Source organism: Grus americana, chromosome 11 (assembly GCF_028858705.1).
Source record: "Grus americana isolate bGruAme1 chromosome 11, bGruAme1.mat, whole genome shotgun sequence".
In the NCBI taxonomy this organism is placed as follows: Eukaryota; Metazoa; Chordata; class Aves; order Gruiformes; family Gruidae; genus Grus; species Grus americana.
In genome coordinates this window covers 14,726,074-14,745,029 of record NC_072862.1, presented here as the reverse complement: position 1 = coordinate 14,745,029, position 18,956 = coordinate 14,726,074, and the positions used below count along the sequence as shown (strand labels likewise).

General features: G+C 35.5%; 1 protein-coding gene across 16 annotated transcripts in view; it reads right to left on the bottom strand.

Moving 5' to 3' along the window:
- The window catches only part of ERC2 (ELKS/RAB6-interacting/CAST family member 2), a 509,200-nt gene that overhangs the window by 487,900 nt on the left and 2,344 nt on the right, over window positions 1–18,956 (bottom strand). For 15 of the 16 annotated variants that reach the window (XM_054838820.1, XM_054838822.1, XM_054838825.1 and 12 more), the window contains exon 2: window positions 3,904–4,706. In XM_054838820.1, coding sequence (XP_054694795.1) covers window positions 3,904–4,560 — 657 coding nt within the window. In that variant the 5' untranslated portion in view covers window positions 4,561–4,706. Of the gene's footprint in view, window positions 1–3,903; window positions 4,707–18,753; window positions 18,884–18,956 lie in introns of those variants that run through there. The other variant, XM_054838821.1, reaches the window with a different exon arrangement.

Below are 18,956 nucleotides of genomic sequence, written 5' to 3'. Positions count from 1 at the left end.
ATAATCAACCCATATATACAATAATACTAATTGTGCTGTGAGAAAATATGTCAAAGACTAAAAAAGATGACTAGAAAGACAACTAACTTTGGGTTGTAATATCAAAGAAAAGGTGCTCAAAGCATACATTTTCAAAAGTAAAATAACCTTCAAAAGAAGATCAGGAATGTCCAAGTTACTGTCCATAAATTTCTTTCTGGGTCTCTGTTTCCAAAAGGCTTAATTTTTATTAGTTTTCTGTTGAAATACATCCAACTTTTTCAGGCTATTTCTTCAATTTGCCAAATTTGTTTTCATTTATAATCCTATTTTCCAGCATGATTTTAACCCTCCCAGCTTGACATTATCTGGGTGCATAATACATATCCATCATTCAAAACATTGATGAAAGACTCAAACATATGACAGATCCCTACCAGATGCTACTAGACATCTTTCCAATTTCACCATGAATCATTGATAATTACACTTTGACAGAGTCTTCCAATCAGATAGGCATCCATATAATAGCAATGTCATCTCATATGCTTCCCACCACCTTGCTAATCAAAATCTTCCAAGTCAATGTAAAGAGTTTTCCTAGTGTCGTTGTTACTACTGTTTTTCCCTTATGTGTAAACCCTGTTTTCCTGTCATCCAAGAAAATCAGATTTGTTTAACACTATGAATTTGTCAAGAATGTCAGTCTTTTTTTATATTTTTCCCCTATATTTCTTATATTTTAGAATTAATGTTTTTTAAAAAAACAAATTAATACAGTTTACAAATAATTTTCTTTGATTGTTCTTACAATATTTTTCCAGAAGCCACAATAAAAATATTAAACTACTAATTCACTTTTTTTTTTTTGGGCAGGCAGCTAGATTTGCCCTTCTCCAGTCTCCTGGGAGTTCCCAAAGTTGGCTGAGACTAAGGACCCCATTCAGGGTCTATTTCATCATGCACAGCCAATCTGAAAATAGTTTTTAGTGTTTCAGTAAGAAATATCTCAGTATTTAAGAAAGGAAGTTTCATAAGCCACTAACCCTCAGACACACCAGGATAGATCTATCACTTTTTAGTATAGATGTGATAACTCACACCACTTTTCTTTAGAATTATAGCTTTTTTTATAATTTTAATTGAAATTAGTTATTTGAAAGAATCAATTGCCATGTGGATAAGTAAGACTGACGAACTAGCTGACACAGCCAGCTTGGTCTTCCAAAGCCATTCCTTCACAAAGGCTCTTCTCCAAATGCTTACAAGAAAACTAAGCAGCAATTACATGAGAAGGATAGTCCTTTCATGCATAAATATTTGATTACAAGAGAGGAAATAGCAGAAACACATGGTCAAGTCATAACACCAACAGAAGGCCCCTGAGGAGTTTTGATGGAACCTGTGGCTGAGCTTCGTGCTGTCTGACATATCCGAAGCAACCGAGCGAACAGGGTGAACAGTAAGATGACAGTTTCCTCATGATATTAGGTTATTCAAGGCAGTAAAGACAAAAGCCAAATGTAAAAAAGGATTTTACAAGACTAAGGAACTAGGCAAGGGCCGGCAGATGAAATTCAGGGAGATAAGTGTGAAGTTATGCACAAGTGAAAATAATCCTACCTTCATGCATAACAAGCTGGGATCTAAACTGATCATAACCACTGGTGAGATTCTTCAGCTATGATAAATATTCCCATTAAAATATTAGTTCAGTACTCAGTAGCAGTAGAAAAACTAAACAAGCAAATTGAGTGCTGGGAATTGTTGGGACAGATGTACAGAATAAAAGGACAAACACTATAACATCAATGCATAACCCATTTTACACCTGTATTATGAAAGACTGAGCCATTTTGGTCTCCTCACCTCAAAAAAAGAGTTATAGGTCTGAAAAAGATTTAGAGAAGAATCAAAGAAATGTCACAGTTTCATGAAAGGAATTATCACACATGCTAAGATTCTCCTATCTGGAAAAGAGCTGAGGGAGAGATGTGATGATGATGTCCTATAAAATTACCAGTCTCAGTGCCACCTAAACCAGACATCAACTATTTAATGTTTCTTCCAGTACAAGGAACAGGAAATCCTAGCAAAAGCAGCCAAAGTCTGGTGCAAAAACAAATGAAAAGCAGTGTTTCTTCACATGACCTGTTAAGCTGTGGACACTAGAATTTTACATTGGTCCAAAAGCAACTGGCTTAATTCAAAGAAAAGTCCACTGAGAGTTATTAAGCACACAAACTGTACCTGGATCATAAAGAGTACTCGGTGGAGATATCACTGTATACTAGGTCTATTCTATGAACTTTTGGACATTGTTAGCAATGCAATACTGGGCTACCCAGTCTTTATGTTATTTTATTATAGGGTAAGGATTCATGTTGAATATATAGATAAAATACATTCTTTTTCTGTTTTGTTAGGTTCACCCTTACAAGAAAATAAGAGCACTTGTTAAAAAGAGATAATGTTCTATGAAATGAGTGAATAGGAGGACTTGTAATGGAGTTACTAATTTACTTTCCCTCAAGATGAGGGAATAGCTTGTAGAAAAAAAATAGCCAAACACATAACCACTTTGGCAGGTGACAAAAGTATCTAAATACGAGATTCAGATTCAAAATGCCAATACAAGATACTAATGTGACATTTCCTTTAGAAAGGCTACCAGAACAGTGTATTATAATATTCCTCATACTGCTAAGGTGACACCAACTATCATGATTAGAATGTCTAAACAATAAGGCTTTTGAATAGCAGAACCTCCAAACATGTTCTTGATAGTATTAGTTCTAGCAGCATCCTAGTGCACCTACTATAAATAAATATTCAGTAACTACTACTGTCAGTCTAGATACACAAATTATACTAGAAAATAATAAATTAATTCACTGAATTCCTGATCCAGACCCAGTCAGTTTCCCACTGACATAACTGCTATCAGGCTTGTTAGTTCCATAGATACTTAGGTTCATGACATGCCTAAGAGCTGCAAAGTCTGGTGGTAAGCCCTGATGATCACAAACTTGGAAGTAAATTAAAAAAAAAAAAAATCAGTTGTTGCTGCCTGCCAGCAAAGAAGTTTAGACTGGGAATCTGGAAGTGAGAGAAACACAGGATTATGTTTTTGTCTGGGGAAAGTTAACAGATGGTCTAAAAAGGAGCAGCTTTAAATAAGCCCAGCAGCCAAAAAGTGTGTGGAGACAGCAACAAGAGAATTTTTTTGATCTATTCTGTGCCACTGTTCTGTATAGCTTTGTAAAACAGCATAGAGTCTCAAAGCTTTATTTTATAACTTTTTTCATCCAGATTAAAATACTTCAGTCTTTTTATAACTTTGGGAAAAGAATGTTATGTTGTGAATAGAAGTATTTGAAATACATATTTACAAGATACTCTTTTTCTAAGACACAGGTCTCAAACGTTGCTGAAAACACAACTTCATTCTGTAACTTAGAATTACAGAAGGTTGCATATGTGGATTTCATATCATATTTTCTTTTAACTTGAAAAAAATGGACAGCTAAATCCCTACACGGCTTATACAATATGCCTCTGGATGTTTGTTTATGCTTTTGCATAGGTGCCTCATTTACCTCTTCAGAAAAGGTTGCTAAGTGTATTTAGACTGTTGCTGCAAAAAAGCACTAGAGAAAGTCTCAAAAATAAGAAAGGGTAGTGACAAACAATCATTCTCTTCAGCTATAATGTGAAAGAATGCTGCATGAAGGAAATTATAACCTGCATTCAGATTCTTATTAATGTGCTTTTCTACTGTTTAGCAGCCAGAGGCAGATGGATCAAGACATAAAATTCGTGTTGTAAATGTCAAACTTGTTCCAGCATAGGCTATAGTACCATAAGCAAAACATCAAGTACTTAGCTGTAAGTCAACAGAAATAAGCTTTCAGAACTACTTACCTGATTTTCTTCATGGGAAACTCTCATTTGTTCTTTAAGAACTGACATTCGGGCTGCTTCTTCTTTCCTCAATACTCTTTCTTTCTTTAGCTCAGGACTCCAGAAAGTTTTGATGCTATTCATGGAGGATCCCAGCTTGCTGTCCTTAATGTCTAGTTCTTTTCTGAGAAGATCATTCTCCCTCTGTAGTTCCTTAAGCTGAGCCTGCAGGTCTAACATGGTACTATCTCTAACCTGTCTCAGCATAGAAGGAACCTGATGGTGGTGATGGTGTGAAGATGTGGTCAGACCTCCATGCTGATCAGTATAAGAAAGGACATCTGTGTGCGAAAGTCCAGCAGAAGCAATATTTGGACTGCTCCCCATAGCTGTGACTCGACCACCATACACAGCTCGATTTGTAGCCCTTCCAAGAGTCATTGTGCCCTTTGGGAAAGTAGTAGAAGCTACACCTTCATGGTCACTCAGATACATTGGTCCAGATGTTGCATAGGCTGCATTAAGGGACTGGATATTCTCCATTGATAACGTCTTACCTGTTCCTCCTCCTCCTCCACTATTTGTTCGCCTATGGCCCAGGCGAGGAGATCTTGGCAAACGAGGAGACCTGGAGGGACTTCCTTCTAAGTTGCTGATTGTTCTTGCACTTCCATACATTTTTCTTCTACTTTGAGGTACTATTTAGTAAGAAATTAGTAACACTAAAGTTGAATATTAAATTTATAATTCCGGCTAGAAATATTGGCAGTTTCACTGCATTCTTCCAGTAGGCAAAAATCTATTGTTCCACCAAAGTCAGAGACCTGAAAAAAGATATCATAAAATTAAATAAGTTTTCCTCTTGGAAAGTAAGTTCATTTTCTGATATATGATGATTGTAAAGTAACCCATTTCCTAGAGTAATTGCTTTTACAATAAAATTTACCATACATTTTGTATTTAGGATGACTTGTTAAAAATGCATTTTCAAACTAATTCCATTCAGAAGAAAAACCTTTTCATTTCTTTCTTGCTAGAAAATATCTTGACATTTTGAATTTAACACGTTACAATAAAAAACATAGGCCCAAAATATACCTGATTTGATATGTTAAAGGACTTAAATGACTGACCATGTGGAATTATATAAAAAAAGCTGCTGTTGACATTAAGAACTACCCAAACTAAGATATTTTCAAAATTACATTTTCAAAAGACAATATAAAAGTAGCAATTCAGTAGTTCTGTATATTCTGTAATAATATTAGATTAATCTAAGACAGAACAAGGAAATAGGCAGGGGTTTTAATTTTTGTTTGGATTAACAGAGGCTTTTGAACAGGAAAAAGAGATCAAGGAAACAGTGTTTCTAATAGTTCGACTGTAATCAGTAAAAACATTTTAATAAGAAAAATTAACAATAAAATAAAGCTAATTTGAGTGAATATTTCCTTCTAAACAATTATAATGTCTTACAACACAGTATTATTTGTTCAATGAAGTACTAGCTTGCTAATATTTGTTGTTAATAAGCTTCTCAGGAAAAGGCTGCGTGACAATAATCTAGGTTTTCATTTAGAAAAAGGAGTGTTTGTGAAATACAATTTTCTTTATTTCCTATGGATATCGTATTACTACTTTGATAGAACTATCCTTGTAATTTATTTAGCCAAACAGACAGATGTGGAACAATGCTCTGTTTTCAAATTCTTCAATACTATCATTATACATTTACCAAGTTTCAAGTAAGTTTATTAACTTTACATAGCATAAATATAAACATACAATAGGACTTTAGGTAGGCCTACTGAATTTTTTTTAAGCAAATCTGACCATTTCAATAACTTTGTGGTATTAGTTAAATTGGTGGCCACTAACCAGATCTAGTACCATTTATTTCAAAGGTAACTAGAGGAAGAACAAAAGTTGGACTCAGTCAAATCCAGTAGTCTTTAACCATACCCTCAAGGCATCTGCATTATCTATAGATACGTTATTTCCAGTGTTTTAAAACATCTGTTCTACATTTGCTCTGAAAATAGTGTTGATGCAGGGACAGGCAGAAAGATGATTTGATGTCATATTTATCAATAAGCTCTGGTATATTAAATGCTAGAACAATATTAGCATAAAACATTACAGATACTAATGATGTCATCAAACAAGAAGCATGTCTGGTTCTCCACTGACCCCTCATTATCCCACACACTAATACACCACATTGCTTATATGAATTCTAAGTAGTGATGAAAACAGCATACACCAAGCAAGTTTAACAGCCAGCATAATCTAAAGCATTTTTGTTTCATTTGAATTACCAGTATGCATCTGAATTAGCTGAGATGTTTTAACTACTATTATACAACAGTGGTCATTCTTGTGACTTTTCACTTCTTTTCCAAGAGGTCACAAGAGTCTCGTGTCAAGAATCACAAGATTCAGAAGTGGAAGGCACAGCACTACACTGAAATGTTGATGACAATGCCACTAAGAGCATGGTATTTATTCAACATGGATAATTTGGAAACACAAAACTTGGTACTGCACCCTTGCTGTGCCGTTAAAACTAATTCATTTCAATGCAAACAGTGCCCTTGGCAAAATGGATCAAACAAGCTAACATAACATCGTTCCGTACAAACTATATTAACAAGACCAGTAATTCTGTCATAAAACATTACCACTTTTCCCATGCACAAACAATTTGGCTATGCTTAAAGCAAAATTAGGGTACCTACTTCAATAAGAAAATGTAGGTTTTAAACTATTTAGGAAGACATAGATACAAAATTACATTCTAGCAACTCTTTCCTCCTTCAGGATCACATAACTCATAAAACAACATGAATATTTGTAATTCTAGAAGCAAAAGCCTGATCCAACTTCTTGAGCCATGAAAACCTCTTAAAGCTTCCAGAATTCAGCCCCAAGGCACACAGATTTAAAGGAACCAGATGTAACTTGCTGATTTGCATTTGCAAATTTTGATATTTTATCATGAGTATCCAAATCTGTCCCTCTCTTCAGTTGTCATCCAGCATTCAAGAGATGACCCACAGCTTGTTCCACAAAAAAAATGGTGCAGCTTTTCTGCCATTTCAACTTCAATGCATTGATCAATAAAAACCATATCTCACAGTGACTGGGGGCAACGCAATTACTTATCCTAATGCTCAAGTGCCAGCCATCCTCTGGCCAAATAACATCACTCAATGCACTCTGAGAAATCCATCCTTGTATATTTCTAGTTTCCTGAAAGATTTCTGTAGCTCCTTCAAAGAGCATCTCACATGATATCGGGGATGAAAATCATTTTCCTTCCACTGGCCCATGGCAGATGCTGAGCAAAAGCAACTGCCTTCTAGACTGACACAATTCTCCCCCACTTAAACAAACCAACCAACCCACACACACCCCACAAAAAAAATCCAAAACAAACCCACACAAAACAAACACTGGCCTGGTGAAAAACTAAGAATGCTAGCATAAACTGTCAATGGCAATTTAAACTGGATCCAATCAAATATTTTTAGATACAGCAGACCTGATACATGGCCAGGTGGTAGAGGTTGGTGCAGATTTGTTGATCCTTAAAAATGTAGGTGTAGGTTACCCTTATCTCATCAATACTGTTTTTCCTTTCCATTGCCACAGTCTGATAAGTAATTTATCCTTCCTTTGAGTCACTTAATATCCTACTTAGCCTTTTGTTTATGTCTCTGGTATGTATTTTTAAGTACTTGTTTTGCCTTTTAGAGTTTATCAATTGTAATCTGTCATCTTTTCTCTGCTTGTGTAAGGTTTTGAAAAGTTGTCATCTCAAAGCAGATAAAACTTTTATCTTGCTTAGCACCCCAATGCTTACCATTGAGCCCTACTGAAAAAGGGAATCATCATCCCTCATCCAAGGAGAGGCTAACTTCTCTCTGGACTACTCCTTTACTTTAATAGTCATGTTCACATACTTATTTATAATTTATAACTTTCATATGCCTGTGAAAATTCTGAAAACAGGAAGAGAGAAGTAAGACACCACTAACTAAAGAAATAGTATCTCCACAGCATTTTCAATTATTATTTTTATTTTCCCCCCTAAAAATATTCTAATCAAGATTGAGACCTCTACGTAGAAAGTGCAAGCACACTGACAATATGCTTGGTTTTCTTACTTTCATGGGTTACTAGTGATAGCACTCATATCAAAAGCTGGAAATCCTGATTTAAAGAAACTCTTACAGTTTATCTCTATTCTCATTTGCAATTCATTACCTTCTACAACCCAAATTATGCAGACTGACTTTCTTCAAACACCTTGAGAAAAGGAAAGCATATGAAAGTGTGCTTTTTGGAGGTGTACACAGGTAAAGGATAAACCTTGAGCCTTTCTTTACAGCTGTGAAAGTCTCAGACACAGTAGAAGCCATGTACCATTGTTTTAAGGAAAAGGGGAGAAAGGCACCTACGTCATTTTCTACTCTTTACTGCTTAACATGGAGCCTTCCTAGCTTCAGGAAGATTTACTGTGTGTCTCAACACATCAGGAATTGGAGGCATGAAGAAACAACATCAGCCTCAGGGCCTCAGCAATTGCCATACATATTATCATCTACTGCCTGGAGAAAAAAAAAGAGGAGGTACCTTCTCCCATCTTGCCATAGAACCTGCTGACACAGAGCCATTCTACTTGAACTTAGAGCAGGCAGGTGAAATATAGATGATTATAGCCTGAAAACAGAATTGATTTTACATTGCTATTTTAATTTATGAAGGGAAAAATTATTACTCTAAAGCAATTGTTTTTCACCTAATATTTCAAGGATGGTTTTGCTGAACTAAAGCATAACCCTTATGCACCATAGTGCAAGGGGTAGAAAGAAAGATAAATGGAATCAAGCAGAAACATAAGAATCTCATATTACTGGAGTGGACAGGAGAGCTGTATAGACAAGAACAGTATACCCAGAACCGAAGAGACCAAACCTCCCTCTCAACAGAAGCCCAGAAGCTGCAGATGTTGCAGTAGCAAGCACAAAGGAGCTCCATTACAAGTCATGAAGGTTGTATCTCCCTAAAAACTTTCCTGAGACAGTAAGTCACACAGATTCATTCAGTCTGGTCTGGGACAGACTGCAGACCCACTGCATGCATATTCCCATAAAAGGTTATTTTGAGTTTTAAAATCCAAATCAACTTAATAGTACTAGAAAAAACAGATGATCATCTACTTGACACCAGACACTTCCTCCCTCCCCATGCTCTCATCAGCCTTGAAAATCCCATAGCAAATAAGAAATAGTCTATTTCACACTAAAATACTTCCTGGTGGCTGTTCTAACTTAGGCTTAACTTATTTTCCACATTTCTGCCTCATATCCTCTGCACTCCGCAGACAATAACACCATGGGTTCACATTATCCACATCACTTAAGTCTGACATTGCATTTTATTTGCCTTTTAACTATCTATTTTTATAAAGACTTAAAACATAGCATTCTAATATGATGCTAATGGAAGGTCTGTCTCCATTTACTTTCTAAATGCATTACCTGTACATTTTACATAATTACAGTTTTCTTGAAATACTATCTTCACAGAATCCCGTAACTTCTGGTTTTCACTGGTTACATACTCTTATCCTGCCCCCCCCCCCCAATTAATTTTGTTAAGCTATTTAAATAAATGAGTATAACCAAGTTTAAAGCAAGTGAGATTTTTCTGCATTTTGTCTGTCAATCTTTTCATAAAAAGTCCAAAAAACATATAGAGGTATTTTAGTTTAGCCTCAGAACAGACTGGGGGCTATTTTGCCTGTTTCCTGAGCTCTTTGAATCATGATGGTTCAGAAAAAAATGGAAACTAGATCTTGCCAAACCAAAGCCTGTGGTGTCTGAATTAATTTTAATGAAAATATTAAGTTCTTCCTTCATTCAGTTCAGAAAAAAAAACCCACAATATGTTGTTACATTCCACGTCTCTCCTGTAAAATGTTTGGGCCTAAGCAGCCCAGCAGTCTTAGATCAGATATTTCAAACCATAGAAAACAGGTAACAGGTTGAACTTTGCTACCAATTCTGCATGTAGCCACAGTACACAGAGTTCTCAACAGGTTCACATTAGAGGTTTCACTAACAAGCAGGTGCTAGACAGCACACAGTGTAGCTAATTCCACAACAGATTTAACAACTTTATTTAAAAAAAAAATCTCAAATCACACTGTGCTGGAAAACACCAAGAAAAGTAGAAAAATTTCAGTAACTAGATATAGAGCCAGAGACAAACAGCAGCCAAACATTTTTAGTGAAGGATAAAGAGACCCAATTTCTTCCTTCTCCTGATTTTTGGAGTTTGGGTTTGGTTTTGTTTGTTTGTTGGGGGGTTTTTGATTTTTTTTTTCCCCCTCAGACTAGGGCACACTATTAGTTTAGTGAGGGTCAGCATTACTATTTATCATCAACTGATAACCAGTATTTGAACATGGAGCTACTTTCTGACTTTGTGTCAATACAGCTCACATGTTGACCATTTACACCATCTTCATAGGCCAGAACAGCCACCAAAATACAGATGAGGAGCAGAGGTTTTAAAAAAAAAAAAATCGATCCTGACAATTATGCTTAGAAAGCTCAGGGCCAATTTAGAGTTTGTGTCTCCTCCTCTGGCCAGATTCACCTAGTCAGCAGTAAGTTTGGATATTAGCCAAATACATAATGGCTTTGCACAGCTACTTGCCAATATTAACATTCAGCCAAGAGCTCAAACATTTGCAATACTACCAAAAGCTTTAAGGGAACCCCTTCCTTACAGCTATCCTCCCCAAATAATACATAGTGACAGTTAAGTGCAGAAATTATCAATCTGATTTTTAAAATACTTGATGGCTTCCAAACTGTCTAAAACTGTTTAGTACTCTACAGGTCCCCAGATATAAACCAAAAGCAACAAAATAGAAGAAATAAGAGATGTAGAAGATAATGCTCCCATATTCTCTGCCAGGACTCATCTTCCCTGTAATTTGAGGCACCACAAAAGGAAGGAAACTCATAAAGTTCTGTTCCATAAACACATGTTCTGGCAAACAGTAAGGTTTTTATTAAAATAAATTAAATCTTAAAATATTAAATACTCTCTTACCACAACAAAAACTATCTAATAATAGTAATAAGGGATAGAAACAATTACATTCCAAAACTCTGTCTGCATCTCTTCAGCTTTTTTAGTCTTCTCAACTTTCCAGCACCATACTGACCTTCTCGGGATACACAGGTATTTCTAAAGACTTGGCAAGCTTTTGTCTTTCCCGAGATAGAATTCTTAATATTTTAGTCTTTACAGGTATGCAGATGTCTTGCGTGCTAAATTCTGTATCCTCGTCTGTATTCATTGTGCCTTCCATCCTGCCAACTGTTAATCACTTGCCTCCTATTCTTTCTCTACAAGAAATCTCATTTATCAATGCAAGCCTGCATTTATGAACGCCAGTCTTTTGTGGAGGATTATTCTAAGGCACTTAGTTAGCAGACAAATAGTATTTTTAGCTTAATGACTGTTAAACAACAATAAAAAATTAAGTGTCTTAAATTTTTACTATAATAGTATCCTTTGGGGAAAATATTAAAATGTAAAAGTATACAGCATTCTTCAGGATTACTTAAAAATTATGCCTAATGAGTAGCACAATTTTGCTTTGCTTTTGCCAAAATCTACCTAACTTGCATGACTATTTAACAGTTTACAGAAACGCTGTCTTTGTTATAGATTGAATTATCTTTCTGTTTCAATTGAGAAGAGCTTAAAAATAAACATGACCTAAGAAAACTTAGAAGTTTTCTAGCAAAAACTAGAAGACCAGTCTTGTTTTTTCTATTATTTCTAAATTTAAAATGGCAACAAATGCTACCTTTCTTTCCCTTTTAAGCAATATGCTAGTTCTTATTTACACATGATAATGATAAAAGCCTAATTGTTTAGGCTTTTAAAGCTTCTTTACAGATCATCAGTAACTTCAAGAGGGACACAACAGACAATTCCAGACGTATTATTTTTTTTTCCTAGCAATACTACACATATATTTCATTAAAAACATATGTAAAGAATCAAATAAAGACATAGTTCAGCTTGAATTTCCATTTTTTAGTTACTTTTAGAAGGTAAAGAAAACAGTAGGGTAAAGGAAGAAAACTAACAAAAATTTTAAGTCAAAATATATATATATATTATGATTTAAGTAGCCAAGCTTCTTTTTCTTAGCTACAATCTCATTTCTGTTGCTCATGGAGCATCCAAGTTGTACACAATAAAAAGTGAAACAAGTAGGTTGATTCACGTTAGCAATATGAAATTGCCAATTTATCACCTAGTCTACATTTCTTCTGCCTTGTTTATGAGCAAGGAAAACTGAACCCTTGACAAAGCACATTATGGTCTAAATTCTTCAATCAAATGTGAGGGAGGTGAGGATTAGTTAAAAAAGTTAACTCTTTAAATTGTATGCATGCTAACGACACTGAGTTATGCTTCTGACAGAAACCTTTCTTTTTCTTACATAATAATTATGTGCATTTATTTTTTCCATTCACATACTCTGGACTAACACAGTCCACTGTGAGAGCAAGTAACACTCACTTAGGAAGACAAATATTATTGCAGAAGTTTGTTACATCAACTATTACATCATTATGCAATAAGGGAAGATAAGTTAAGGATCACTCCAAATATTTGGGAACAAAAAACCAATATGGAAAGAGAGATGTTGTGATTCTTTAGACCTTGCAGAAAAGGCTCTTAGAATTCAGGTATTAAAAAAACCATGACCTTCAAAAGCAGTACAAATAAGAGATTCATAAAAGTTATCCTTTATAAAAATATGGTTTTAATGTTTTTATATATGTGCGTTTATACTAAAGACATCACTTCAAACAAAGCTTTTTGTAAGCACTCTGTATGACATCTATTATCTGTCTTTCCCCTTGCTATACATAATAGCAAATAAGGTTATAAGAGATTAACAATAAAAGACACAGAATAGAGTCGTTAAATACTCAGGAATGACAGAAGAAAAATATGATATTAAACATATTTCCTTAAAAGTTATGTCTACAATAGGAAAAGTCACACTTCTGATGCACCAGAAATGTTTTGATAATGCCAAAATAAGCAATATTTTTCAAATAAGGCCACAAAGGTAGAATAACAAAAAACCTCGTTACACATGTTCCTGCAACAGCAAACATTATATTGTCAACTTTCATACCAACACTCTTTGAATCATATGGCTGTTTACCTAATAACGCATACATTTATTAAACACACACGTTAAAGACTGCAATAATTTGTTTTAGGAATAAAACCTAAGAACTTAAAATAATGTAAAAGGAAATTGACTGAATTTGTAATAAGACCTGTAAATTTGTCTATTTTCACATTAATTATGTTTAAGAATATTCTGTCATTTACATTAATGAAATGCATTTTAAAATAAAAAGTATTAAAAACTCATAAGCTTATCTTAGAAATTATCAGAGATACTTCTACGCAATGGAGTATTTTCAACTGAATTCACTAAGGCTACTTACATGAATGTTATTAAACACAGGCTTATATATTTCCAGCATAAAGCCATATTTTTTGGTTTTGCTACAAAGCTTCCATTCTCACAAGAAATCAACAAAATAGTCATAGGATCAGCTATTAAGACTACCTGTGTGACTTCCAGCATTTTCCTAGAATACTTAGATATTAGCATATTTACAGTTTAGCAAGCCTGAATATCCAGTATGCATTTGACATTTCTTGCATTCAAATGTAGTAATATACATACTCAAATAATAAAACAAAAAGCATACATTTGTGTATTCAGCATGCTTTGAAGCCATCAAACTTCAAAAACGTGCAGAACATGTCTCCTTTCTGTTCTCTTCACTAGGATATAAGGGTATGCACATGTTTTAGGATCATGCTAAAAAAAGAAACTGGCTGTGCCTCAACCACTTTAGATCAAAGTTCTCCAAGGAACTTACAGGCTCTGTAAGCAATGCAAATGATTTAGTAGATTACCTCTCAATCCAGTATATAATCAGCACCCTGGAACCATTAAAAAGCACTGCACTTCTGGAATTACCTTTTTATTTATTTATTCATAGAAAATGTTGAAGAGTGTTCCCCAACCTCAAGTTGTTGGTTATTAACAACTTGATAGCACAACCCAATCTTCCACCTTTGCGCTGACACAAAACTCATCTTAGCTGAGCACAATCATGCCAACTCACAAGTGCAATTTCTAAGTCCTTACAGGCATCTGATGTGAACATTTGACATTGATGACAGATGTTATTGTAAATGCTTTAAGGAAAAACAAATTGTCTAGGCAGATTTCAAGTGAGGTCTGTGAAAAAGATATATAAATGAAAACCAAGGTATGTCATGACTGCCAATATTTAGCCATCAAAAATAAACATCCTTTACACAGCAAACTGTCTTCCAGAGAAGCACCTGAGAGTACCCATTCTTGCACTATTATTTGACATCAGTCAACAAAAAGATCAACTATGCTTTACCGTGTCATATTTGTCCACTGATCTGAATTGTTCAAAGTGGCAAGAACTGTAGTTCAACAGCAATACAGAGGAAAAGAATGCTCTACAGAAAACTGTATGTCAGTCCACACTGTCACAGAAATAACACAGACCTATGCTGTTTTATAAGGTTATTAAATTATTCAGACATTGCACATACCATAGACATAATGAAATATGTATCTTAGCAGATTACCAGTAAATTAATTTTACTGACCATGAAGAGCGCTTAGTTAACAATACTGAAAACTGAAGAAGCATCAGCACAATCTCCAACAGGATTCAACCCATAATTGACAAACAGAAATCAGTTCCTGAGAATTCAAGTACTGTGGTCTCCAAGTCCATTCAATTTGTTATTTTCACAATGAGACAATCCAAATGGATGCCAAATAGTGTAGCCACGAGTACGGACACAATAAATCTCCATTAGGAATTGGAATGAAGTCACCAAAGTGTGTTCTGTTAGCCTCTCAAAGTCAGTGGAATGGTATGGCCAATAAGTCAGCATTCATCTCAAGCTATCTGAGCTATTTACTTGGAGGGAAACTGTCCCACATATTACCAGTGCCCTATGCAACGTGTGATCTGTTGGACTAAATGCAGGAATGGCAGAGACTTTTTGTTACATTTCTTTCACTTCCTTTGAAATAAACTGCACATTATATATCCAGCTCTGCAATCATTATAGACATTGCTTTCTTTAGTGACTTCCCACATCAACTCCACAGTTATCCCAGTAACTGCAGCACATCATTTTTTACACATACTTATACTATTTCTTTCACTGATCTTTTTACTCCTTTCACCATTCCATGGCATTTCCCCACACAATTTGAGAGGCTATTTAAGTGATTTAACTCTAAAATAAATCTCTCAGTTTTCCATTTCTGTAGAATTTAGCTGCTAGATTCTACATCTGCACTGTGACTTCAGTTAGAAGGATAGGATAATCAGCATGACAAGCAGTGAGAAGCTTTAAAAAAAAAAAAAAAAAGAGACAGTAGTTGTTGAAAGTGGGATACTTTATTAAAGTACATTGGTCATTAAGGAAACCACATGTTAACTACTCTGAAGCATTTACAATGAATGTCAGCCTGCAAGAGTGAGTTTCTAAGACAGTCTAGAAAGTCAATATCCCCTTTCAAAAACCTAATCTTAAAACTTCTCAGAAAAGCTTAGGCTTTGCTAAACATCCAAAACAAAGGCACCCACACACCCAGTCACAACTTGAAACTCTGAGGTATATCTCAAATTCTTAGACACATTCCATCTGCCATCCTAGAGCAGAAATTCTGACACTACAGTTCTCCCTCATTATTATCATTACAAATTAAGGAGGTCATAGGGATATACAACCTTCTGATCATGTAAACTGTCCATCTCTAAGTCTATACTTCTAATATTGTGAAGGAATTCCAGGTTTCTGTGAACAAAAATAGTGTGACAGCAATAAAGCCTTATTCAGAGAAGTGCTAAAACATCTTTGCTACTGCTCTCTTTGTCAGAGCTCAGCACCTGACAGACTCTGTCTCTGAAAGGAGAGGAGATTGGTGTTCCTAATTGTTGCAACTACTCCAAAACAAAATTTGGCTATTTAAGATATTCCAAAGCTATGCATTGGAATAGCTACTATCACCAAATGAATCATAAGAACTCCCCAAGATCAACAGCCAAGAAAGCAACCACATCACTTCAATACTACACTACCAATGTTAATCCATCAAAAACATTTTCATATAGAAACAAACATTGGATATCTATGCTTACGAACTTTCTTGGACCCCACAAGTAGTTCACAACCACTCTCCAAGGAAATAAGGAAATTTTTTTTTGGTCACACCTTACATGCAAGCAGTAACAAACCAACATAAATCCATGTCACTTTATTTCAAAAAGATTATTTCTTTATAAAATGCATTACATAACAAAAAAGGTGACCAATTAAATACCAAGTGCTCCAGAAAAAGATTTAACTGATGTTTCTGCTGATCTGCCTTTGCATTTTCTTATATCACCGAGAAGCAGCACTATGCAGTTCATTTAGGTAATTTCTTTTTGAGGATCACAGTTGATCAAAGGAAAGCTCAGAAACAAAATTATAATCTCATTTTGCTTTAAATTAACTCTTGCCCTTTTGCAAAAACTTTGTAGAAAATATAAGCTAATATTATGTTGCAAAATGAATAACTTGAAGCAACCTCATCATTGCTAAGTACATATAAGATCTCTCAAAAACTAAAACTTACATCGCAAAAATATTTTAAAGCAATCCTAAAAGTGAAGAAAACAAACAGAATCTCACAAATAAAAGAGCAGTGACATTCCACCAGAAAAAAAAAAAAAGAGTTCAGTATTACAGTAATATTTTCTAGGTGGATCTGACTAACCATCTCCATATATATCCCAGACATCTTACAAACTAAATTAAACGGAGAAGATAACAAATGCATCATAGTGGATAAAAATATAATAAACATCATAAGATACACAGGTGGGAGAAACATATGTTTTCTTTGGAAGTGATACACAGGCTGATTGCCTCACCCTTTCTGAGGGGTGAACCCATTCTTTTCTGTTAGTCATCCTTCAAAGGTCTGCAAGGATCATCTTTCTAAAGCAAGAAAATCACCTTGAGTAGTCTTTTACAAAAACATGCATGCTGAATAGCTAATTCTCTAAATATCAGGTATATTTGACATTCTAAGATGGCTGAATGTGCTCACTTGATATTTGGCTGCTAAGAATATGGGCCACCCCTTCCCTTACCACTTTTCTACAGCCTTCAGAGCAGGCAAGAAATAACAGGGGTGACTGGCATGGATAATTATATCTTACACTACCACTAAGCAGAATTTGACCACCAGTAAATCTGGGGAGATGAAGAACTACCCACAGAATAGAAGAGGTGGTGAGGTGGGTCTCCTCCAAATGCAGCTTAACCACAGGAGAGAGTATTGTAAGTATAACGAGTATACTAAGGCATTCAAACACTAACAGAAGGTAAAAGGAGGTCAATGCTAAGGAAGAAAAGACACGCACAATTCCTAAGGTAAGGAACTCCATTTCACACAGTAGGATGGGAAAGAACAAAAGATGCCTCTGCATGCCGACTTTCTCCTTCATGGTTCGGAAGGAGGAAGCCATTTCAGTAACTGAATCCTCTACCTACTGGAAAAAGGGTTGCATCTTAGTTCAGGACAGAAGACGCTTTCTATTCATATAACCAACTTCATGGTACAGGAAGAAAAAAATCCACACAATTAGAAAGTCAGAGCACATGATCTCAATGCTAGAGTGAAGAAGGAAAAATAAGACAGTATCATCTTCCACATTCTGGAAGACAGCATATCAGCCTAGGTACACCACCAACTGAGCAGGATTAAAATAGGAGCTATTTAAAGATAACAGCAGCCAAGCTTCCTCCAAACCTGTCTAAAAACACTGTCTCCAACACAGAAACAACCTTTCAATCTGCAGCACTACCCTTCAAAATTATTTACTCCAACTGTTTTCTGGAGTCAGTATTTTTACCATCTACTCTCTCAAGTAAACAAATGGCATTTCTGAGAGAAAGACAAAGAGGACAGTCCACATACTTGCTTTCTCTTTCACTAGCAAAACTTTATCTCCCTCCCTTTGCATATGAAATTTTAGTGGTACAAAAAAAAATGTCTATTTGAAGACATAGTACAAATGGACTAGCACTACAAAAAAACCCCAACAAATAAGAAATGTCTCCATTCTTAACTGGAAGATCCCCCTCTACTCTGGGTGCACTTTTAAGAGATACAGCACTGTTTCTCCCTAGTTTAAATATCTAGTTTCTACCTGAGCTGTGAAGCCATAAATCTCAGGGACTGCCCTTATCTCATTACTCCTTTGGAAGAAGAAATCAGAAATCATAGAATCATTTAGGTTGGAAAAGCCCTTTCAGAACATCCAGTCCAACAGCAAACCTAACACCACCAAGTCCACCACTTACGTTCCTTTGACTCACAGGACAGAAAGTCACTCCTTCCCCCCCTTCAGTTTCCTCTAGGAGGAACAAAATTGCTAACTCACCTCGATCCCTTTGAAAACTGTTTTGCACAGAGCTTTCAAACAAAAATTATAGTAATGGAAAGGCTTCTTTTAAAGCACTGAAGAGATGTGGAAAGAGCTCTTTTCACACACACCCCTTAACACAGTCATCCACAAAGCCAAGACTTACACTGTAAGTTTCTCACATCAAAAAAAAAAAAAGTAACAAAGCTTTTCTCACAGAAACATATTCCTTAAGGGAACTGGAGAAACTTACCATTACACACTCCCTGTGTGCAAAAACAGACCCTAAAAAGGGACCTTTTCCTCTTCATATCCAGGGAAAGGAAGAAATCGGGAAATGCACTGCTCAAGTAGATGAGAACACGAAAGGACAGGGACTACAAGAGCCTTTGCTCTTCCACAGAACAGGTAAAGAAAATACCAGCCAGCACTAGGAGGTAAGCAACATGGCAAAAC